This window comes from Pantherophis guttatus, chromosome 2 (assembly GCF_059756535.1).
Source record: "Pantherophis guttatus breed Tessera chromosome 2, ASM5975653v1, whole genome shotgun sequence".
Classification (NCBI taxonomy): domain Eukaryota; kingdom Metazoa; phylum Chordata; class Lepidosauria; order Squamata; family Colubridae; genus Pantherophis; species Pantherophis guttatus.
The window spans coordinates 203,997,383-204,022,215 of record NC_142064.1 but is presented as its reverse complement, the minus strand read 5'-3'; the positions used below and the strand labels follow the sequence as shown (position 1 = coordinate 204,022,215).

Genomic DNA, 24,833 nt, shown 5'->3' with positions numbered 1-24,833 from the left:
TTTTGTTAGAGCTCTGAACAAAGGTGCTTCTTTGAAGACTCTTAATAGGATTAATTTTGATCCTTGACCAAATTAGAAGGAAAAGATCTGGAGACAATGATATAATTGATTGCTGCATTGAAGGAGCATGTTTCATTCAAAAGTTGTGGCCAGAAATTAAAGTAGCCCAGTTTTATGTTGTATACTATCTCTCTCTCTCTCCCCCTCCCTGCCCTCCCTCTCTCTCTCTCTTTCTCTCTCTCTCCCTCCCCCCTCCTTCAGAAGTTTCAGTTGACAACAATTAAAAGTTCTCCATTTTGTCCAATTCATTATAATCATTGAAAAGCTGTGCCAATTTTTCTTTAAGTAAGGTTATCTGTTGATTTTGAAAAAGAACAGTGCAGCTGCTTCTGTGGGAGTGTTGACTGCTTTCAGTTGTGCTAGCTTTTCATGTTTTTGTGTGTGTGATTTCATTATCTGTAGTCTAGTTGATTTTTTTTTACAAAGTGGAAAACTTCTGAGGTTTTATCCCATGTGCTTATACATTCCTTCTTGACTTGATCTGCTGTCAGTGATGAATATAGCTCCTTCTCCAACTGGCCTTCACCCCTTGTTTTGCAGGTGGAAGCGCCTGCATAATTGCAGGTTCTGCACTCCCACTCTATTCTCCTCTGATATATTCCTGGAGGCCAAAGTTTGGAGCCAGGTCACCCTGATCTCTTCACGCAGATGGGGTAGCAGATCAAGGGAAGGGGTGAAGGGCATCGTTTTTTAAACATCTCAGTTTGCACTCAGGCTGGCCCCAGCAGTCTTGAGTCAAAAGGAGTCCCACTGCCACCACCTCTCCTCCCAGGAAAGACATCCAATGTATTTGTAAATTTCCCTGTGCACAGTATGTCAGCTCAGTTTTACTATTTCCATTGCTCCATATATTTAACCATTCCCACTGAAAAGCAGTGTTTCATAAACTTTGGAGCCTCCTGCACAATGCCCGAGACTGCAAATTTCTCATTTGCATTCCTCCCAGAGATTCTTACATTTCCCCTTCAAATTATTTATCTGTATAATTTCTATCCACATCGGGATTTGGAGAGTATTCTTGGCTGGCCTTCCCTTTTCCTTTCCTGTGTTGATTATTGTGGTCCTTGTATTCATGTCTTAGCTTGTTTCTGACCAGGGAGGAACAAGACTTGGGGAAAGTCTTTGTTCGACACAGAAAGCTCATACTCACCCACCCAAAGCCAAATTCCCCTTTCCTTTCCAATGACCTTCCGTCATTGCTCAGTTGAGCACATAGCAGAGCAGGGGCAGCTGAGAACTGGAATGAAAGGGGCCATATTCAACAAATCTCTCTAGCTAAAATAGACTTTTAGACCCAGACTGCTGCCTTACACACACTTCTAAACAGTGTCCTTATGTGGCAGTGGAAATGGACATGGACTCAATCTCACAAAACTCACCCTATGTGGTGCCGCAGCTGTTACTTCTGGTTGCAGTTCAAAGACTGTGAATCCCATTCTAACACCAGGTTCTGTGGAATCAAACATAGGAAACCCCGCCCCGTGCAAATAATTAAGGCTCACTGCAGTTATTTATTCAGTGCACACTGGAGGAATTTCCCTCCAGAAAATAGTGGGAGGTATTCCTACAGATAAAAGGATGCACTCATAAATACATTTCAGGAAAAGAGGAAAAATTACAGTCATACATATACATAGACAATAGATAATATAAGCATAAATATTCATAATCAGTAAGCCTAAATTACTTCTCTGTTCATTTTCTCTTATTATCGTCAAGAAAGAGTTACAGGTAATCCTCGATTTACAGCAGTTCATTTAGTGACTATTCAAAATTACGTCACTGAAAAAAGTGACTTATGACTGGCCCCTTTGCGAATCGGTAGTAAAGGTAAGTAGAACCCACCGCTGAACTTACCAGCTGAAGCGGTTCACTTAAAATCTATGGCAAGAAAAGTGATAAAATGAGGCAAAACTCACTAACAAATGTTTCACTTAGCAACAGAAATTTTGGGCTCAATTGTGGTTGTAAGTGGAGGGCTACCTGTATAAAAGAAAAACAGTTAATAAAAAGAAAGTATCAGTTCCATTCCCACAGCAGTTTCCATAACTATACTGAGAAGTGAGAACTTCAAGGCCCGAATTAGCATACATTCCTTCTACCTTTCTGCCTTGCTAACACGCTCCTACTCCTCCAGGAACTGTTTTCCTCCCACTCCTTCAGGAATTGTTTTCCTTACAGTAGACAAAGCAAAGCTCATCTTGACGATAGAAAGTTTGTTAGTCAGAAATGGGATGGAATAGCAGTTCATTTGTACAGATTTTTCTCCAAAAATATACTGTACATAAAATATCAATCTTTGTGTGTACTCTTGATGAAATACGATTTTCAAACACTAACATTCTTACAAAAATAAATCATTGCCATAAGCACACAATGTGGATTATTAATTTATAGCATCTTGTATGACAGGTCCGTCAAACTGGATTTCTTCAAGGGCCGGATCAGCATTGTAGTTCTCCGTGGGCCGGCTGAGGGAGGGGACAAGATGGGACAGATGCCTCCTGCAGCACTTTGCCTGCCAAAATGGGGCACTCTGTTCTGGCTGACAGAGGCACCGTGGACCGGTCCTTTGCTATTTCCAGGCTGGCCCCGTGGGCCAGATTTAAGCATCCCTTAAAGCAGGCCTTGAGTTTGAAACCCCTGTTCGTATGTTAGCAAGTTATTAAATGTGCTTTTGGTTACCACTAAAATAAATTCAGATTATATGCCAATAAACTCTTGAAATCCCACTTTTGCAAAATTTTGATTGCATTCTATTGTAGTATAAGGTGACCAGATTTTAACATTGGTAAAGAGGGACATTGTGGGCGTGGCTTATTTTGTGGGCGTGGCTAGCTGGTCATGTGACTGGGTGGGCGTGGTTAGCTGGTCATGTGACTGGGTGGACGTGGCTAGCTGGTCATGTGACCGGGTGGCTATGGCTATGTGTATAGGGTAAGGTGAACAGATTTTAACATTGGTAAGAAGGACACCATTGTGGGCGTGACTTATTGTGTGGGCGTGGCTTGGAGGCCATGTGACTGGGTGGGCGTGGCTAGCTGGTCATGTGACTGGGTGGATGTGGCTATGTGTATAGGGACTACTCAGAGGGCTGAAAAGTCATTTCTGACAGGTCCTCACACTTTTGACTGGTCCTCACACTTATGACCATCCTCACATTTATGCCCGTGCAGTATTCTTAACAACCATGTCACTCATTTCACAACTGCTTCTCTTCACCATGGTGACAAGATAGGGCAAAAATGTAAAATGTGAGGACAGTCGTAAGTTCGAGGACTGGTCAAAAGTGTGAGGACCAGTCAAAAATAACTTTTTCAGCCCTCTGAGTAGTCCATATGCACAAAAGGACTAACCAGAGGGCTGAAAAAAGTCATTTCTGACAGGTCCTCGCACTTTTGACTGGTCCTCACACTTATGACCATCCTCACATTTATGCCCATGCAGCATTCTTAACAACCATGTCACTCATTTCACAACTGCTTCTCTTCACCATGATGACAAGATAGGGCAAAAATGTAAAATGTGAGGACAGCCATAAGTTCAAGGACTGGTCAAAAGTGTGAGGACCAGTCAAAAATAACTTTTTCAGCCCTCTGAGTAGTCCATATGCATTAAAGGATACAGCAATAGAGAGGGATGAAGGAATGGAAATTAGAATAGGAGTGAGGGTAAGAGAGGGAGGAAGAGAGGAGGAGAAGGAGAAAGGAAGAGGAAGTAGGGAGGAGAAAAAAAGGGTGGGGGGAAGAGAAAGTAAGAAGGAAAGAAAAGAGAGTGGTGGTAGGTTTGAGGAGAAAGATTGCTGTACAATAAAAAAGATGAAAGGGAAGAAAGCCAACCCCAAGCAAATATAAAGATATTAAGATTAAGAATGAATTGTTAAACTTTAAAGAATAAAAGAGAACAAATATGAATAAATGGCAATAATTAGAAACACACATACAAACATACAATGTATTTTCTTTGAACAGAATATTTGGCTGGTTCACAAATTTAAACAGCGTTTAGTCATTTCAATTAAATTTACAATTTCTATATTTCCTTTTTGCCATATTTATTCCTCATCTATTTTTTTAAAAAAAACAATATTACCCTTCATCCTCATCTCTAATCTTAATCAAATTCAATTTTTCCCTTCTATTCTATATTATACCCCTTCCCATTGTCATCTATTTTTATATCCATCCTCACATTGGTTAATTATGTAATTATGTAATACAGTTGTTTAATACAAATTCAACATTTTAATATAAATCAATTAGTTATATAACTATCTTTTTTGTATATTAATCAATATGAACATGAATATTCCAATTATTTCCATGCAATCCAATTTCTTACAAATCAATTAATTATATTTACCAATAATAATAAACCAAATAATTTCCCCCATATATTCCTCCAAACCACAACTTAACCATTTCTGCTTTCAACACAATATACAATTATTAATAGTATCTCAATTATTACAATTCCCTAGTTAAATAGAGCTTTTTTTCTTTTGTGTTTTAAAATCTTGAACTCTCCTCTTTTGCCCAAAATTTCCCATTGTTTGCAGTTTTGTACCTACCTTTTTTGGTGAGGAAAAAGAAAAAGAAAGAAATCTCTCTCTGCCTCATTTTGTCACGTTGCAGGTTTAGTTTCGCTTTCGCCTTTGTTTTCAGTATAGCTAGGGGAAAAAAAATCTGCTTCAGGAACTTTTTGCAGCTTTTTGCAGCTAATTAACCTAGCGGAAGCTGTTAACAGGGGCTGTTTTTTCTATTTTTGCAGGCATGGGTCTATTCATTTTTTTTTAACACTGATCAGCTATAGGTCAGCCCTTTGAAGCCCCGCGGCAAGAGTTTAAAGAGTTTTTTTTCCCTCTAGCCATCAGCGGGGATTCAGGAGGCAGCCGGGACTCAGGAGGCAGAATGAAAAATCGGGACTTTTTTAAAACGCACTCGGATAAACGAACGCCTCAAAGAGATGCCAAGCGATACTATTAAAAGCGCGTTTCGATGAACGCCTCTGCACTTTTGTATCTCTACGGCGCTCAGAAACCCGATCCTCAAGAGACTCTTTTCCTCCCCCTCCCACCGCTTGCCCACATGAATAACGTACCGGAAGTAGAACCTTTGCAACTCGGAAGGAAAGTGGTTCGGCGGGGAGGCGGCGGCGGTTCTGCTGGCTCGAGCCAGGCTGGGCTACCATGGCTGTTTCTCCTTACGTGAAGGACATGCAGGAGAAGTTCCGGGCTAACACGCGGAGCCGCGAATTCCCTGCGCACGGGGCCAAGGTCCACTCGGTGGCCTGGAGCTGCTGCGGTCACCGTTTGGCCTCCGGCTCTTTCGACAAGACCGCCAGCGTCTTCGTGCTGGATAAAGACCGGCTGGTGAGCGCAGGGACGGAGGAGGGGAAAGAGGCGCCAGCAGCGGCTGGAGAGCTTTATTGGACTCTCGACGGCCGATGTGGGAATCGGAGCCCCCCCCTTTTTTTTTTGAAAGGGGGACAATAACGGATTGAAAACCAACCTGCCTTGAATTCGGTGGGACTGGGGCTTTGGGTTCCATTGGTTGGTGGCTTCCGGAGGTTGGTAACGGATGCAGATCATTTTGCCCGGTTTATGAATATCGACCGAGTCTTCGCTTGAGTTCATAAAACTCCTTGCTTGGGTCATCGGTGATGGTTGCTTGACTAGGTGGCGACACTGAGCTTGTCGATCAGAAAGGTCGGCGGTTCGAATCCCTAGTACAGGTCTCCTCCTGAGCAGGGGGTTGGACTAGATGACCTCCAAGGTCCCTTCCAACTCTGTTACTGTTTAATACCAGTAAACTAAATTAATTGTTATCTTTAAACCATACCAGAAAAGTTGTTTACAGAGGAAGACTGTAGGGCAAGGTAGTGGAGTACCTTCTACCTTCTTATTTATTCAACGGTTCCTCTATAATTCTGTCAAAGTGCATATAGGGAATTCTTGAATCAAATCCTGCACAGTCGACTATATATAGTGGCATTTAGATTATGATGAAGTGTATGTGATAAAATGATTGTGAAGGGCAGAAGGGTTTGTTGAAGATTTTTGTACTTTTTGCCCTTCAGGTCAAGGAAAACAATTACCGTGGTCATGGAGATAGTGTGGATCAGTTGTGTTGGCATCCTAGTAACCCAGATCTATTTGTTACAGCATCTGGTGATAAAACCATTCGTATATGGGATGTTCGAACCACTAAGTGCATTGACACAGTGAATACAAAAGGTATTTTTCTTCTTAATTAAATAAGAGCTCTTGGGGGCAAAATTACTCCATATTTAATTCTGTTTTTTTTTTTTTAATTTGATTTATATGCCGCCCTTCTCCGGAGACTCGGGGCGGCTTACAATGTGTTAAGCAATAGCCTTCATACTTTTGTATATTTATACAAAGCTTATTGCCCCACAAACTGGGTCCTCAATTTACCTACCTTAGAAAGGATGGAAGGCTGAGTCAACCTTGAGCCTGGTGAGATTCGAAGTTACAGTAATTGCAGACAGCTGGTGTTGAATCACAATGCTATCAGTCTGCTGAGCCACCAGGCCCGCTATGTTGCTTCCTGATCACCATATAAAGTGACCAATATATCAAGGAGCACAAGATTTTAATATATGTTGCTTTTATGGGAGAAACAACTTGTTTTTCGTGATATTTGACCAAATCGTTCTCTTTCGTTTCTCTTCAGATAAATAGGCATGGCCAAATCTGAAATGCACTCTTACAATAGTTAGTTAATTATTGTTGTATTATAAAGTTATATTTTCTGTCATCTTTGCTTTACAAATACAAAAGCCTGTGTAAATTGTTCTTGCTGCAATTAGTAAATCAGAAGGTTTGTTTTTCCTTTTTCTCCTTTACAGGGGAAAACATTAACATCTGCTGGAGCCCTGATGGCCAGACTATTGCAGTAGGGAATAAAGATGATGTTGTCACATTCATTGATGCTAAGACACATCGGTCCAAAGCTGAAGAGCAATTCAAGTTTGAGGTGAATGAGATATCTTGGAACAATGACAACAACATGTTTTTCCTCACCAATGGCAATGGATGCATCAACATCCTCAGGTACCTTCTCTGTGGCCTTTACTAGGAAGGACAGCCAGTGAGTTGGCTGTCCTGTCTTTTGATCTAAGTGGTGATGGAAAAGTGTATTTGCCTTTTACATAGATACAGCCTTGTTTATAGATATTTTTTCTTTGTTCTGTCTTCCATTCTTGCTTCTAATTGGAACTTATATCAGGATTTCAGTGATATTATTAGCATCTGTAAAGATTTTTGCAGTATCTTCTTATTTCAGGATCGTAAAATGTAAAGCAAATAGAAGAAAGCATATATAGCTTAGGTTTAACTGTTGAGTTGTTGGTGCTCTCTGAGCTTGGCTGTTTCCTTGCACGCTGGCTTGGTAGAAAACAATCAAGCTGAGAGAGTACCAAGAACCCAACAGTAATATAAATACTATACTATTTTCATGGGTTTCCTCATAAGAGTTCTTTCTGTCTCATTTATTGTTCCTGATGTACTAATATTAAGATCCAATGTATCATGAATTTAATTCTTCACTTCTTAATGGTGGCCACTACCACAGTTTTCTTTCTTCAGCTTAGATCATTTATTTTTAATTGTTCTTCAAGGGATGTGAAATGGCACACATGGAGATATCTCCTTGTTTTCTCAAAAATATTCTGAGAGGCTCTGGAGTTAAAGTCACCTTGTGAGCTGTGTAGTCAAGTAGGGATTTTTATTTCAATTCTCTGCTCCATTTTGACACTAATGAAAGGTATTCCAATGAAGGACTACTAGGCAAGTATTTTAAAAACTAAATAAAAAGTGTCATATCCTATTTTCCTCTTTTTAATCAGTTTATCACTTAACCAGGTGAGGAATATTAGCATATGATCTCAGATCCAGATTCAGGCACCAGATTTGCTAGCAGAAGAGGAATTTCACTATTAGGATCTGCTTAGATCTTTATTATGCTAAAACAAATTTCCTTCTTGTATTTGAACTGACTTAAATAAGAGTGATTATTGTCCTGTGTGTTCTCATTTCCTTATGTGTGCAAACCATGAAGCAACCTCCCTTCTTTTCGACATATCTCAATTTTCTTTGCCTTTTAGCAGTCTTTCCAGATTAGGATAGACATACTTTTTGCAGCAAAACAAACAGCATCTTCTGGTATCTTAAAGATCCTTATATTGATGTAGCATAAACCTTTATGAACTACAAACTTTTCTGCCTTTGTTTAATTTTTTAAAAATGTATTAAAGGGACCATGCTCTCTCTCTCATATTTGCTTATAGCTCTTCGGTGCTAAAATAAAGTAAGATGTGCTATTCAACTATTCATTTTGTGACTCCTGGTATATAATAAGGAGCCTGCCTTACATTTAGAGATTGCTAAAGAAGATTTCAGGGTATATCCTAATTAGTGAATTGTATGTGCATTTAATAAACTGTTTTTATTTCTTTTCTGCAGTTACCCAGAGCTGAAACCCATTCAGTCAATTAATGCTCACCCCTCAAATTGCATTTGTATCAAGTTTGATCCAACAGGCAAGTATTTTGCTACTGGAAGTGCTGATGCATTGGTTAGCCTCTGGGATGTGGATGAGCTGGTATGTGTACGATGCTTTTCGAGGTGAGTTGTATTAAAAGCATTAAAAAGTACTTTCCCAGATGTCAGGCTGGTAGATAAATAAATGGTACTTTTCTGAGATTAATGCAATGAAACATATTTATAATTAAAATACTGTGCTAAGTGCAAAGTAATTGGAAGAAATGCAATAGTGCAATGTGTGAGCTATGCCATATAGCCTAATGATATATAACGGAAGCATATCCTAGGCTGGGATGGCGAACCTATGGCACGCATGCCAGAGGTGGCACACAGAGCCCTCCCTGCTGGCACGTGTGCCGTCGCCTCACATCAGATCTCCGTGGTGTTTCTTTCGTGAGCTTCTGTTTCCCTGCAAACTAGGAAACAAGCTCATGAAAGAAAAAGATCTTACCTCTTGCTGCGCTGCCGGTGTTGGGATGCCTCGCCTCCCCCCGGCCATCTGGTTTTCGGGTCTCTTCTGCACATGTGCGCATGTCCGTGTGCATACATATGTGCGCATTCCATGCATGCGCACATGCATGTCGGCTCATGTGCGTATTCATGTATGGATGCACATCTTTCATTTTGGGCATGCGCACACACAATTTGGGCACTCGGTGTCTAAAAGGTTCGCCATCATTGTCCTAGGGTCTGTGATGATATACTTATCCTGAAAAACTGGAAAACAAGAAGAGATTCAATGTAAAATTTATCACAGTTTTTAAATTCCATTCTTGTTCTTTCACTGCTGCTGTGATTTATTGTACGGCTCATATCTGTAGTACGTTGGTTAAAAAATAAATCCTGCTTTGTCTTTAAGAAAGACAGTCTGTTGGATATTTCAAACAATTTAAAATCTAAATTGAGAATCTATTTAAAATAATTTGAAAACAAATTCTGAAAGAATTATTAAAAATAAATAGGAACGTCCCATCTTAGTACTCAAGTAGTCCTCAACTTACGATCAAAATTGAGCCCAAAATTTCTGTTATGTGAGACATTTGTGAAATGAGTTTTGCTCCATTTTATGACTTTTCTTGCCACAATTATTAAGTGAATCATTGCAGTTCTTAAGTTAGTAACATGGTTGTTACATGAATCTGCCTTCCCCATTGATTTTGCTTCTCAAAAGTCACAAATGGTGATCACATGTTTCCAGGACACTGCAACCATCATAAATATGAGTCAGCTGCCAAGCATCTGAATTTTGATCACATGACCATGGGGATGTTGCCATGGTTCTAAGCATGAAAAATAGTCATAAGTTACTTTTTTCAGAGCCGTTGTAACTTGAATGGTCACTAACTGAATTGTAAATTGAGCATCACCTGTATTAAGGTGTAATTACATTTGCAGTATGCAGTCAAGTAACAGATTTTCTCTTAGGAAAAAAATAGAGTCTAAGATGCAAACTATTATTTTATACCTAATATAAATTAGATAGTATAGTTACTAACTAACAAGAGTTACCTAGAAGCAAACAAAGTAATAACCAAAAGCCAACATAGGTTTGTCAAAAACAGATAATGTCAGACAAATCTTATTGCATTCTTTGACAAAGTGACAAAATTAGTGCACTAGAGGAATGCAGTCAATATAATTTACTTGGACTTCAGTAAGGCATTTGACAAAGTAGACCATAAATGTGGGTTAGACAGCATCACCACCAGATGGATTCTCTAACTGGCTGACCAACTGCACTCAACGTGTAGTCCTCAATGGAACTGCATCTGCATGGAGGGAAATACGCAGTGGGGTACCCCAAGACTCTGTTTTAGCCCCAGTACTCTTCAATATTTTCATCAATGATTTGGACAAGGGGATAGATGGGGAACTCATCAAATTTGCAGATGACACCAAGCTAGCAGGAATAGCCAACACTCTAGAAGATAGGCTTAAGATTCAGAAGGATCTTTACAGACTTGAACATTGGGTGCTATCTAACAAAATGAAATTCAGTGGTGAAAAAAGTAAGGTTCTACATTTAGGCAAGAAAAACAAAATGCACAGGTACAGATGGTACCTTGCTCAATAGTAGTAACTGTGAGGGGGATATTGGAGTCCTAGTGGACAATCATTTAAATATGAGCCACAAGTGTGCTGCAACTGCCAAAAAAGCCAACACAGTTCTAGGCTGCATAAACAGAGGGATAGAATCAAGATCACATGAAGTGTTAATACCACTTTATAATGCCTTGGTAAAGCCACATTTGGAATACTGCATCCAGTTTTGGTTGCCACAATGTAAAAAAGATGTTGAGACTCTAGAAAGAGTGCAGAGAAGAGCAACAAAGATGATTAGGGGACTGGAGGCTAAAACATATAAAGAACGATTGCAGGAATTGAGTATGTCTAGTTTGATGAAAAGAAGGACTAGGGGTCACATGATAGCAGTGTTCCAATATCTCAGGGGCTGCCACAAAGAAGAGGGAGTCAAGCTATTCTTCAAAGCACCTGAGGGCAGGACAAGAAGCAATGAGTGGAAACTAATCAAGGAGAGAAGCAACGTAGAACTAAGGAGAAATTTCCTGACAGAACAATTAATCAGTGGAACAAGTTGCTTCCAGAAGTTGTAAATTTTCCAACACTGGAAGTTTTTAAGAAGATACAGTACTGGATAACCATTTGTCTGAAATGGTATAGGGTTTTCTGCCTAAGCAGGGAGTTGGGCTAGAAGACTTCCAAGGTCCCTTCCAACTCTGTTAATCTATATTTTTAAGACTTGTCCTTTCCTGTCTAATAATATGAGAAATAAGAGTAATCCAACAAAACCAGTTGGCAGTAGATTAAGAACAAAAAACATACAGCACAAAATGTGTTACTACAAGATATTGCCGTCTCTGTCTTAGAGAACTTTAAAAGAATATTAATAATCGAGATACAAATTAGTTATTGTGTTTAAATGACATCTCCATGCTCAAATGCAATATTTCTACTTTTGAAAGATTCTACGAATGACAAAGTAGACTGTTTAGTGATGCCCAAAGGCACTTATCTTCCCTCTTGTAATCAGTCTATTTCTGTTATTTCCTTCTCTGCTTCCTGATCTTAAGACTTGATTGGCCTGTCAGGACTTTGAGCTTTAGCTGTGATGGCAAGATGCTGGCTTCAGCCTCTGAAGATCACTTCATTGATATTGCTGAAGTAGAAACTGGTGAGTATTGCTTTTTTGCTGCCTAGCTGGAATGTAATTTAACCTTTATTAGGAGAAGAGATCAACTGAATGAAGACATCTTTTAAAGAATGGCTAGTAAAATATATGCACACATTGATGGATCTTAATTTTTTTCGTATCTTCTGCTTTGTATGATTTTTGGTCTCAGTTTAAATAAATCTGCAGAGTTTTATGCTTAGGCGAGCATAATATCTAGGCATAATATCTATGAATGAAATATATGAAAATTCCTGTATGCCTTAAGCTGTTTTGAAAATCTTGCTGCTTTCTTGTTGAGAGAGGGTTTTTTTTTTGAACTGCACTTATAATTCTGAATAAAAGAAACACTTATTCAATAGTACTTCCTAACTTGCATTCTTGTCTATAATGAGCTAAGGATAACAGGGTCTGAACTATGTTAGTTTGTCCCAAAGGCAGTATCTAATTGTGTCTTTGTTTTTTAGGGGAGAAGCTCTGGGAAGTACAGTGCGAGTCCCCAACCTTCACAGTTGCTTGGCATCCAAAACACCCACTATTAGCCTATGCTTGTGATGATAAAGACGGCAAATATGATAGCAGTAGAGAAGCGGGCACTGTGAAGCTCTTTGGTCACGCCAATGACTCTTAAAAGAAATCTGCTAGAGACTTTATTTATGATTTAGGATTCTAAGCCAGTGTAGAACATTCAGAAGACACACAACTCCTCTGGGTTTGTTTTTCTTTGTGGCAGAGAATAGTGCCATGAATTTTAATTCCCTTGTCTGGGAATTTGGTTTTAAAAAAGTTTTTGTGCATTGTTAACTGTCCTAGAAGGCAGAGAAGTTGAAATGACGTGGACTTCTTTGGAGTGCATAGATTAATTCAGTATTTTGATTACAGAATTACAGGGGAGCTATCAGTATTCTGGCTGCCAATGCATTTGTGTCCTCCATCATAACAGTCTCTGTCTTCTGTTTAATTGAGAGTATCAGAGGCAAAAACTTCAAACATGGATTATACATCACTGTCATTTTCCTATGTCTTGAGAATGGAAATTCTGGTTGAAATTATGCTGATTCCTTCTAGCCATCTTTGAAACTCTCCTTTTCATAGTTAACTTTTGAGAAAATGTATATAGGTATGTGTCTAATTCTTTTTGTACTGTACGATAATGAAAGGAGCAAGGCTGGAAAATGATATTAATTTTTGTATGATCCCATTTTTGTATCTTGGATAAAGATATTTGCTAAAACGTTGTGTATTGTGATTTAAAGGGCAATTTACTGAACTTCTAGGGGGAAAAATCATACAGTCTTGGAATATTGATCCTCCCATCTCTATCTTCTGGGGAATGATAACAGCAGCACTCGAAGGCAAAGAAAGCTAGATTAAGGGATGTTGTTGCCTTGATTGAAAGCTTTCTGGAAGCAACTTGTTGATGAGTGAGAATCAGGACATTGACTGGATCAAGCTTTTGTTTGACATAGCTGGCTGTTGTTATGGATGAGTAAATATGACTCATCTAGGTGTTTTGCAATTTTTTATTTTCAATCAAAAGAGTTATGCTGTTGGAAAACTTTTCAGAAAAGGAAATGTAGCAGTATTAATATTTTCAGTCTTGCCATTATTGCTCCAATTCTGGTGTCTCAGCTCCATTTTCCTAATGTGGAAAGCCTTTTCCTTCATTATTCATAGAAAATCCAGACAGTGAGTGGTTATGGAAGAACTTGATGTCATGATATGATTTATCCAATTTGGTTTTATGAAGTGCTAATGTTAGTGAAGATGACTGAAATCAATTCAGAATGTTTCCTGCATAAGAGAAAATAGTGGAGGCAATTACTGGGGAAAAAGTTAAAAATAAGTTAGGGTAGTACTTTTTAACTACAGTAGGTGTACTTTTATTCAGGTTTAATAATTTATTCTGTGAGTAAAAATACTAGACCATACGGGAAGAGACATCAGCCTTGCAATAGCTACTTTGTTTTTCAGTAGCTACAACCAAATCCTCAAAAAGAATGCCTCTGAACAGATATTCAACTCAGAATTTGCATTTACTTAGTTCAGAACTTTCTTTTTTAAGAGGAAGCCATTTGTGACTGGTGCCAGATACTAAATTCATTTACACAAAAATACACACTTAACTCTCCCAGTATTCTTTTTCATCTAAAATTAAAAACAAAAAGATGTTACTGTTATTAGACACCTTGAGCTAGAAACAATTGGCTCCTGAGGCCCTTGCATGCAGTCATTTATGCCCTACGTACCTCTCAATTGGATTACTGCAACGTACTCTACATGGGGCTATCTTTGAAAAGTATTTGGAAGCTACAGCTGGTGCAGAACGCAGCAGCGTGCACAATTCTGGGGGCCCCTCAGGTGGCACATACAACCACTATTGCGTGAACTGCATTGTTTACCAGTCTGCTTCCGGGTCCAATTCAAGGTGGTTGGCGGAGTCATTTTGCAAACATCTTTGTGCATGGCTGCATTTGTAAATGTGCTTTAAATATCACGAGTTGGATTTAGGTTTGGATTGATTTATTATGACAAAGTGGAAATAGTGTTCAATTTATAATTAGCATGAGCATCAATTTGATGGGGGTTTTGGAACATGCAAATACACAAGGGACCATTTTTAACTTACAGTTACAATACACAAGGGACTGTTTTTAATTTACAGAGGCAGGCTTTTGTGCTGTTCCCTTTTTTATGTTGCAAGTTTTCCTGAGCTATTAAGCTTTCTAATTAGGCCCTCGAGCCTCACTCAAAATCCAACATACTGCTCCATACATACAGAAATTATAGAATGAATACAATGTAAACATCTTAGGGTAATAAACTTTCTTCTGTAGCATTAAATTAATCTGGATTTTTTTTTAAATTGAGCAATACAGTAGATGCGGTACCTATTCCTACCTGGCATAGGTAAGCAAGCATGTGTTGACCTGAATACTGAAAAGGAAACCTACCAGTGGTGTGATTCAAATTTTTTTACTACCGGTTCTGTGACCTTGGCTTGATGGGTGTGGCTTGATGGGCGTGGCGGGGGAAGGCTACTGTAAAATCTTCATTCCCTCCCCACTCCAGGGGAAGGTTACTGCAAAATCCCCATTTCCTCCCAATCAGCTGGGACTCGGGAGGCAGAGAATAGATGGGGGCGGGGCCAGTCAGAGGTGGTATTTATCGGTTGTCCGAACTACTCAAAATTTCCACTACCAGTTCTCCAGAACTGGTCAGAACCTGCTGAATACCACCTCCGAAACCCACCAGTTTAAATTGGGCTGTTTCCATTCCATACTTTCCTTCACAGATGGATTTCTAACAGGGGTGAAATGCTACTGGTTCAGGCCAGTTTGCCCGTACCGTTAATAAAAAATGCTACTGTTTTGCTGAACTGGTAGTAAAAAATGTAAAAAAAAAGTTCCGACGATCAGCTGAGCGACGCGCGATCTTCGGAACTTTTTTTTTTTGCTTTTTAAGCATTTTTTTACTGTCGATTCTCCAAAACTGGTAGTTAAAAATGCTTTATAAAAAGTAAAAAAAAAAAAAAAAGTTCCGACGATTGTTCACCGCTCAGCTGATCATCGGAACTCTTTTTAAAAACTTTTTAAGCATTCTTTTTTACTACCGCTTTGGGCGAATAGGTAGTAAAAAAATGCTTTAAAAAAGTAAAAAAAAAGCTTGGATGATCGCGTAGCACAGCTGTGATGGTTGGAACCTTTTTTTAAAAAACTTTTTTAAAAACATTTTTTACTACCTATTCGCCTGAACTGGTAGTAAAAAATGCTTTAAAAAAGTTTTTAAAAAGATTCCCAAGATTGTGCGCCACAGCTTATTCCCTCCCCCCCCGCTGTTCTACTTACCTTCCGAAGCCTCCTTTTGGTGTGTAGTATGCATGCGCATGCAGTGCACATTTGGTGCAAACTATTTCAGATTTCACCACTGATTTCTAAGCAGATTTCTTCTATTGGCCTTTTGTCTTCCTGATGGGAATTAGTTATTAATGCCATTGGGGGGCAGTGTAACACTTAAGTTGGAGTCTAGAATAACAATTTGGCTGTTATTCTTCTAATAGGTTCCGCTTGAAACCTCTGTGTTTGTGGTGGCTTTTTGTATTTTTCTTCCTATCAAATCACATAGTAATTTTCTAAAAAGTGTCAGTTTATTGGAAATAAGCCTAGGACTGCAGCCTGTGACAATTACAAGCTCCAATTATTGGCCTTTGTGTTGTGCATGCACAAGGAGCTGTTAGGTTTTTAAACTGGAAGGCATTAATGCACTGTTCAGTGTTATTAACGTCCAAGTGCCTTCAGCCATACAAAGTGAATGGCATTTATCACTTTGTGTTCCCTTGACCTCTCTGCAAGTTCTCTTTGAAAAACCTTGAAAACAATGAGCTCAACTTCATTCACTATAAGAAATAAATGTTTGTTATCTTCCATGATTCCTGCACGAAGCGGTCCAGCTCTCACTCTCCATTTTGAAACTTGAATTGGATCTTTGTCTTAGTTTGCCACCCCATTATTCCTCTTTCTGTCTAAAATTCCTTTGGACCAGCTGGCGTGGCTAAAAGCAAGGGATTGTGAATTTAATCCAACCTGCCTGAAGTTGTCTTTCCCTTAGCATAGCAAGTGGCATATGGAGTAAACAAGACAAGTACTGCTGTTCTCAGACTTGCGGTGGGATATATTTTCTTACTTGAGTTAATCTCTGCCGTACCAGAGTGCCCTTGTATGACATCGAAAGCACACAAAGACATTCAACTGTAAGATTGCCATAATTGCAATTATAAATGTTCCATGCAGTTGCCTTTGCAGAGTTTTGCAAGTGTTGTACCAATCTTAGTTCACTTTCCATTTCTGCAATGTTTATTCTCTGCCAGGAAATATTAGTGACATTTTTTGAGGAATTCCCCAAAGTGATTAGTTCAAATGCAGTCCAGGATTTATGGGGATGCTGACCTTGTAGTCTCTCCAGAAATGAGGGAATCTGCTAGACACTTTTGGCTTTTTCCCTATTCATCATGAAGACTCTTACTCTAAATTATCCAAGGGGATCATGGACTATAACTATCTGTGACAAATCAGTTAATAGCCTTAATAGTTCTGGCTTTCAGGTAGGATCAAAGAGAGATAATCTGATATTGGTGTTCCTTCTGCTCATTATTCCATAGGTTAAAGACACAATGCTGGTCAGGTGATCTGTAAGCGGCTCTTGACCAAGCTGAAGACAATATTTTAGGCATCTTTGAATTAATCTTTATTATCATTTTTACAACTTGTGCAGAAATATGAAAGCTAAAAATAAAATAAATGACACTGTGAATCATGGGTCGTCTAGTATAAATTAAATATCTTTGGAAAAGTATAAAAAATGATTGACAGTATTAACTTTTGGGACCTTTCATATGCAATGTGGCTATATGAAATTGTAGAAAGTTAGCACCCACCCCTCTCCTAGAAGAATGAAATATTTTGAGAAATATTAAAAAAGCCAGAATATTATAATTCCCTGGATGATAAAAGAAGAAACATGTTTTAAAGACAGAAAGCAGCTCCCTGCCCCCAGCAGATATTTGGTGCCCATTAAAAAAGATTGGGCCAGCCTATCTACAAGACAAAAGCCCTCCAACTCCGGGGTGATGGGATTAAGACACAAACCTCCAGGACATAATAGGATTACCCATCTAGCAGCAGAGCTCACCACATGGCACAATCTCCTAAAGACATAGCATCACCGAGCAAACTTCAACCAAGCATGGCAGCTCAGACAAACATGAACCCATAGGAATCTGACAATAGCCAATAGAAATATATTATTTACAGGAGGACTTCCAGTTGACGTCGCGGTGGTACAGACACAGAGGAACGGGTCTCTGTGTTCCCTGTGCTGAATTCTTCCTGTTTTTGGGCCTCGGAGGGAGCCAGAGCTGTCCTGTAGGGGTGATGAAGCAAAGAGGGGCTCCCTGTGAGGTCGGGGAAAGTCGCAGCTCTCCTGTCCGGCCCGGGGTTTTTCTCCCTCTCAGCCACCGCAAGAAGAAGCAGCAGCCTAAAGATGGCTGCTACAAAGGTAGGACAACCGAAGAACAGCTAAGACTGGTGCTGAAGAGAATGTTGGAACTGGGGGAAAGGATTTTTCTTTCACTTTAAACCTAACCCCAAGAAACAATTCAGAATCAATTTGCTCAGAATATGTGTTAAAGCAGTGTTTAAGCATTTTAGGGGCACTTTGAAGAAATACGTAACCGGAAATGATTTATTTACAAAAACCTATTCTGCTCTCACAATTGTTTTATAACCAAAATGATGATGGACTAGTAAAGTGAAATCTAAGTGAAGATTGCCATCTGCTGACAAAAAGGAAAATTACAAGCCTTCTACATATATGAAAGGCAGTGAAAGTAAAAATTCCATTGGATAATTTTTAGCTATCCTATGAGTACTGGAGATCCAAATATGAAAATGAGGAAGTGATTCAATTAAAGAGACATTGGAATATCACATTAGAGGATTGAACTTGTAAAGAAGACATAAAAGTGCTTTTGATAACCTCTGGGACTACTGAAATGGAACTGATTGTTAACTTATGAGTCATAAAGAACTGGGACAAGTGTATTCCTTGAAGGGTAATCCAAAGATTGAATAAATAGCTCTTGGACTGATGGATAAAAATCAATTAAAAAAAATAAGATACTTTAAAAGGAAGAATGAGTGGAATTGTACAGGAGATGGATTTACTCTTTCAAAATACAAAAGACATTATGGATAACGGATTTAAGGAGATAATGGAAAAAATGGAAAATACCATACAAGGGATGATGAGTACAGACCAAGATGCCCAGGAAAGGGAGGAGCCACAAGAAGAAAGGAAGAAGGAAGAAGACAAAGAGGAGATAATAATGAAAACAATAGTGATTGATGAATTAAATCAGGAGGGAAACATATTAAAAGAGTTGGAAGATATGTTTGAAATGGAGGCTGGGGCCTGGGTAGAAATTTTAGAAACTAGGCAGTGGAAGAGGGTAGAGATGGGGGAAACATCTAGATTGGACATCCAAGAAATAGACATAGACGGATATTTAAGAGAAGAATTTGGGAGGCAAGTCAGAAAAAAAACCCATAGCAATTAAAGTATTGAAGTGGGCAAGAGACAATGGATAGATGATTTTTTTGTTTATTGTTGTTCTGATTCGCTTTTCCTTCTTCCCCTCTTTCTTTTAAAGCATAGCAATTAAAGTATGAAGCAGGCAAGAGATGATGGATGGATGATTCCTTTTTTTGTTGTTGCTGTTCTGAGTTGCTTCTACCTCCCCCCCATTCTTTTTTCTTTTTTTTCTTAGGCAGGTGACATGATTAGAGGTTAGACAGGAAAGAAAGAAAAACGTTTTGTAATAAAGGGTGACATGATTAAAAGCTAGAATAAGTGATAGAAATAAGGGGAATATTAATGTATACATTTTTATTTTATAAAATGAAAGTAATAGTGAGAAAATGTGGAATAATTGAATAATGATAGACTGCAATCTAACATAGATGTGTATTGTTATTAGAAATGCACAAGTTGATTGTAATAATTATGTTTGATCAATTTCATTTGTATTGGAATGTATGGCACCCATGTGCCACACTGTTCACGCATTGATTTGACATTTTTATAAAAAATTAAAAACTTGGGAAAAAATTATATTATTTACAGCAGGTCAGTCTCCTAAGTTCTCCTGTGTCTCAGAGAAGACAAATAATTCCACAGTCTCTTTTTTATTGTTTTAATTGGGAATCATAGTCACTGAATTTGGGAATGTTGATTTGCTAAGCATTTGCTCCATTCTATATCTCCTCCCTGGTTTTCAGTAAACATCTCACTCAAGCTACATTTTGGGTTTGACTTCGCTTATTTACCCATTGTGAGATAACCAGATTTATTGTGGAATCTATTTTTCCTTAATGTATTGTATTTTAATGTATAGCCACCGCACACTACTGCTTGTAGGCAAGAAGACCAGTGTGGTAGAATTTTTTTAAATTTATCAAATCCAGTGTACCATTTCTGTTAATAGACAAAAGAGATGTATCTAGGAAGTCCAGAAGGAGAACGTGAGTTAGTCAAATGAAAGAACTTTTCATATCTATCTTATACATAACCCCGAGCACACAAAATCTAGTTTTTTGTCTTCTTTGGTTGCTGCCCGAGGAGAGCCAGCAGAAGAGACTATTTGGAAAGGTACAGGAACATCACAGCTTGGGCTGCCAGGAATCTCAGCAGGCAGCCCACTGCCACAGCTCTCCAGGAGACTAATCACAGCCATTACTTAATTTTAAGCTGAATAGGGTGGAACCCTGTTCCCCAGAGAGCTGCTATTATCCTCTCTCCCTCTAATGGTTGCCTTGGTCCTTACCTAGGTCCTAATGCTGCCTTCAGGAAATTAGCAGATCAATTAGCAGGAGAGCTTCCTACTTTGCTCAGGGAGGCTGCATTCCTGCCTCTTTGTGACCCCTCAGCTCTGCTTGTCTTTTCTTCTATAGAATTTGCAAGGAGGAGCAAAGCAAGTAGTATTTCAACTGTTATGCATCAGGATCTAACTGCTGAACCCATTTTCTGAACTAAAGGTGTGTTTCTCTCCAAGAGAAGCCATGCTGTAAAGACAACATTTAGAAAAGGGTTGAGTCAGTGTAGGTAAGGCAATGGTTTTGGATTGGGAACATACCTGGAAAATACAAGTGTTTAAAAAATAGCAGCAGGGAGGTCAAGATTAATCATAAAATCCTGGTCTGACAAGTAGCTTCCCAGATGCTCTGTGCCATCTCTTGTTGGTCCAAAAGAAGAATTGAAAATAAATATGAGACTAGGGTCTAGTTGAATGGGGCAGTTATTGATGGTAGACGCTACCAACCACATGGTTAGCTTTTTCTAAATGATATAATAATCAGCAATGATGAATGTTGCAGCAGTGACAGCAACTAATTATCCTTGGCTGATCTACAGCCCTCCCTCCAAAAGCTTTAGGCCTGGTTAATACTTAAGACACCACCATGAACTCCAGGAGCTATATAGTACATTGTCAAAAAAACATCGTGGAAGAAGGTAATGGCAAATTGTCTCCCTATTATTTTATATTATTAATTATTTTATAGATTTAATTATCCCAGCAAGGACACGTAATTCCCAGCAGTTGAGTTCAACTCAAAGAAGAATTTACTATTTTGTATTAATGGAAATACTACTGTATTAAATTAGCCACTTCTATCTTTAGTCTAGCAGTTAATATGGCAGGAGTGATGGATAGCACTTTCTTATTAACAGTGGTTTCCATTTTTGGAATTCAATGGACAAGCAATTTGTCAGATTCCATTATTACCGATTTCTAGCAGGCAATATATGAAACACAGCAGGGGCCTTAGATGCCTTAAAAATATCTGGTAGGGAGATCAGATTTTGAACTTTATGAATCTCAGTTTAATTTTTTTTAATCCTCTAAATCTATTTTAGCAAGTCATCAGGAACTGACCATTAAGATAATCTATGTGTGATTTTACATTCTGCTAAACATGTATGTCATACATAACAGCGTTTCTACATTGTGTTGACAGGATATAAACACATAGATTCCTATTACTTTTTCAAACAAATATAATTTTCATTTTTTTACCATGACAATCTGTAATGTTAAAGAAAAGAGTTAAATAATTAAAAGTACAAACTTCCAGTAGAAGAGAACATATGCAGCTCAGTGTTGAACTGTGAAGTCTCTGAGCTTCATTGTTTGCTTGCAGACATTTCATTATCCAACTAAGTAACATTATCATTGATGTGTGGCAATACATTTATTATTATTATTTTTGCTTTGAACTTGTCAGGGATTGGATAGATGTCCTCTAATATTCCTTTCAAGTCTTACATACTATATAGCATTGGCTTTGAAATGAGATGTGCTTCCTTGACATGGGTTTTTATTTTGAAAGACAGCTTATTTTCAATAATTAAAATAGCAACTATTTAATAGGATGTGCCTTCTTTATGTTGCTTATAGATATAGGAGTATGGGATGGTTTCCCCCCCTCTCAATTAGGGCACCATTTTCAATAAATAATGGTGCCATAGTTGCCTGAAATATATGTACTTGCTATTGAATATTCAGGAAATATTTTCTGTCATCCAGCATTAAGAATTCATGAACATAGAAAGTTGCCTTATTTTGAGGAAGATCACCAATCCACTTAGCCCAGTATCTGGAGTTTAAGGGCAAGGTGAACAACCAGATACTCCCCAGAAGTTTTAGAGGATATTCCCATGACCCCCAACTATTAGCCAGATTGATTGGGGCTGATCTAATGGAACTTTCACTTCAGATGTTTTGGATTTCATCATGCTGCTTATTCATGTTCTGTTCTGATTGGTAATAGAGCTGTAAGCACTTTTTAAATTCTGCTTAAGTATCAAAAGGTAGAAAAGTCATGCTTTATTCTCTATAGCACTATCTTAAATGTTCATATGAAAATGTGCAGAATTCTAAAAGACATTAATATGCCATGCATGATGAACATAGGCAGAAGAAAGTTCCATTGTGTTCAATGGAGTTTGTCCTTGTATAGGTGAATAGAGATAGGAATGAAGTATCTCTGTCTGTCTGTTTCTCCCTTCCCACCATAAAATGAACATAGTGCCCTTTATTACTGTATAAGCCTAATGCAAAGCCTGAAAGGTTGCTTCCCCCCACCCCTCCCAGGAGCCTCATAGGTGTAGTTGGGAAAATGTTCTATAAACTTAGGAATCAGTGTGGTCATTTATTCACCTGTATATTTTGAATTACCAATAGAATGATAAAGGAAGCCTTAAATTATACAGAAGCCATGCACACTCATTGACACAGTAATTTGAATAGAGTTCTAGATTGCCTAAATTGTTGTCTTACTGTTTAGATCTGTCAAAAACTGCTCCTGAGGGAGGAAAAAGATCTTTTGATTCCAATCTGAGTAAAGAAAGTAGATAGATTGGAAGAGCTGTTTTGACAAGTATGTTGGGGGAAAAGCTTCATAAGCAGAGTAACAGAGAATCTGGATCCTCATATATTGGATCTTCAATATTACAATAGCATTTATTATTTAGTTTGGGGGCCCCTAGAAAAATTATTTTGACAGAGAGGAACGCAAATGCCATTGTAAGGATAACAAGGATTTGATTTATACTTCTGGGGCCAGGTATCTTCATTAAGTTATCAACTGTGCAATTTTGATAGGCTGTTTTATTGTCCTATTATTCCCTTCCCCAATAACAAATTATTGTATTAAAGGAGAGGATCCATAGCTCAGGGTTGAAATGTGGGGTCCTCAGTGCTCTCTGAGGTTGGTTGTTTTTTTGCAGTCATTTCATTACCCAAAATAGATAACATCATCCAATACTACTGCTAGCTCTAGCACTGATGATATTACATAGTTTGAGTAATGAAATGTCTGTAAGAAGGCAACCAAGCTCAGAAAGCACCAAGGATTCCTCATTAAACTATTTCCCTTTTTATTGTAATCTTTTATTGTAAAGGATGGTCATGGATTTTAATAAAGATATTTGATGCAATTTGTTTTGATATATACTCCTTTTCTCCTTCTCTATTCTAATAATCTTAATGTAACATATGGAAAGTGGAAAGAAATGACTTGTTACAGAATGCTATACCTGTCAAGAACATCCTAGAGATCCCAACTTAGCCACCTCCTATAAATCCGCCTTGGGGTGAAATGTCTTATATTTAACAGATTTGGAATCTCTAGCTAGGGAGGAAATGGTCTACAGAAGAAGTAGCTAATCATGGATTTAAAAAAGGTCACAGCAGAAACTGGTATCCTCTGCTTCAAGGAAACCTGACTTGGTCTTCAGTCTAGGAACAAAAAGAAAGCAGTCGCCACATTGGTCTACAAATTACTCTACATACCATTTTTACAAATTCATTTTTCTTAGGCTTTCTTAGGCTCTGAATCCATTGTCCAAACAATTGCATGGTTTCAAAAATTGTTGTAATTAATAGTGAGAGAGACCTATGTAACGAGAACTGAGGTACAGAAAGAGATAAGGTCAACCAACAGTTGAGGCAGCAAACTTGCATTGGCAAGTTGTTGGCTTGCTTGGTGTTTTATCACTTCCATAGTTCTGATATTGTTGGAGAATGACTCTACTTTCTGATCTGAGCAAGCATACAGCCAGCACAATCAGACCCTGCACATCTAGCACAGAGCGGAAAAATCAACATTGTTCCCAGTTCTGCCAATTTGTCATGAACACATTGTGGCTACCAGGATTATATTCTGAAGTCTGTTTCTCCTGGGGTGACTTCATTTTCATCTCTCATGAATGATGTTAAAGGCCACAGGGACAATTTGCTCAACCACATATTAGAGCATACAAACAATGGATTTTGATGGACTTAATTCAGCAAAAGCTGTTATTGAGCCTACCGATTGTCACACAAATTGTATGCTAAACTGCTGAATTCCCATCTTTGCTGCTACTGCAAGCCATTAATCATATATGATATGATGCTGCCAACTGTAAACACATTTTGGACTGCTGTTCTAGTAATAATCTTTTCTCTTAAGAACTTGTGGTAGATGAATTCAGTGCAGTGGTATTGTTCAATAATATTTATTACTACTTTGGGATCTCTTAATATGGAGTGCATGAGTCCAGGATGTCACAAATGCATATTTTTTATTCATTTGATTCACATCCTGCCTTTCTTCAAAGGCTAGGTGACATGTGGACTGGCAGCGGTGGTTGGGGTGGGGAGAAAGGATGGTTTTGTGGGCACGCCTGCTGCTTGCAAAAATGGAGCTTCGATGCTCACACACTCACCCGCTGCTTGTACGGCCTTGTACACAATGGGCAGCGGCCTGGTATTGGGCCACAGACCAGGGACCCCCATAGCAGCAGATATAAGATGCACATTTCTCAATTTTAGGAAAATCTAGGCAGCTGGCATCACTGGAAAGGACACTTGAAGTGTTGAAATTACTTCCCTAGCCAATTAGGTCTCTCAGGGATGGA

The 24,833-nt window shown here is 38.6% G+C and overlaps 1 protein-coding gene across 1 annotated transcript; it reads left to right on the top strand.

Annotated features, from left to right (window-relative positions):
* Positions 1-5,145: 5,145 nt before the first annotated feature.
* On the top strand, positions 5,146-13,050 carry THOC3 (THO complex subunit 3). Its single transcript, XM_034401302.3, has 6 exons — positions 5,146-5,431; positions 6,139-6,295; positions 6,931-7,135; positions 8,546-8,707; positions 11,719-11,819; positions 12,284-13,050. Exons 1-6 carry the CDS (start codon positions 5,249-5,251, stop codon positions 12,445-12,447), a joined length of 972 nt encoding a protein of 323 aa, XP_034257193.1. The 5' UTR covers positions 5,146-5,248; the 3' UTR covers positions 12,448-13,050.
* Positions 13,051-24,833: the final 11,783 nt, after the last annotated feature.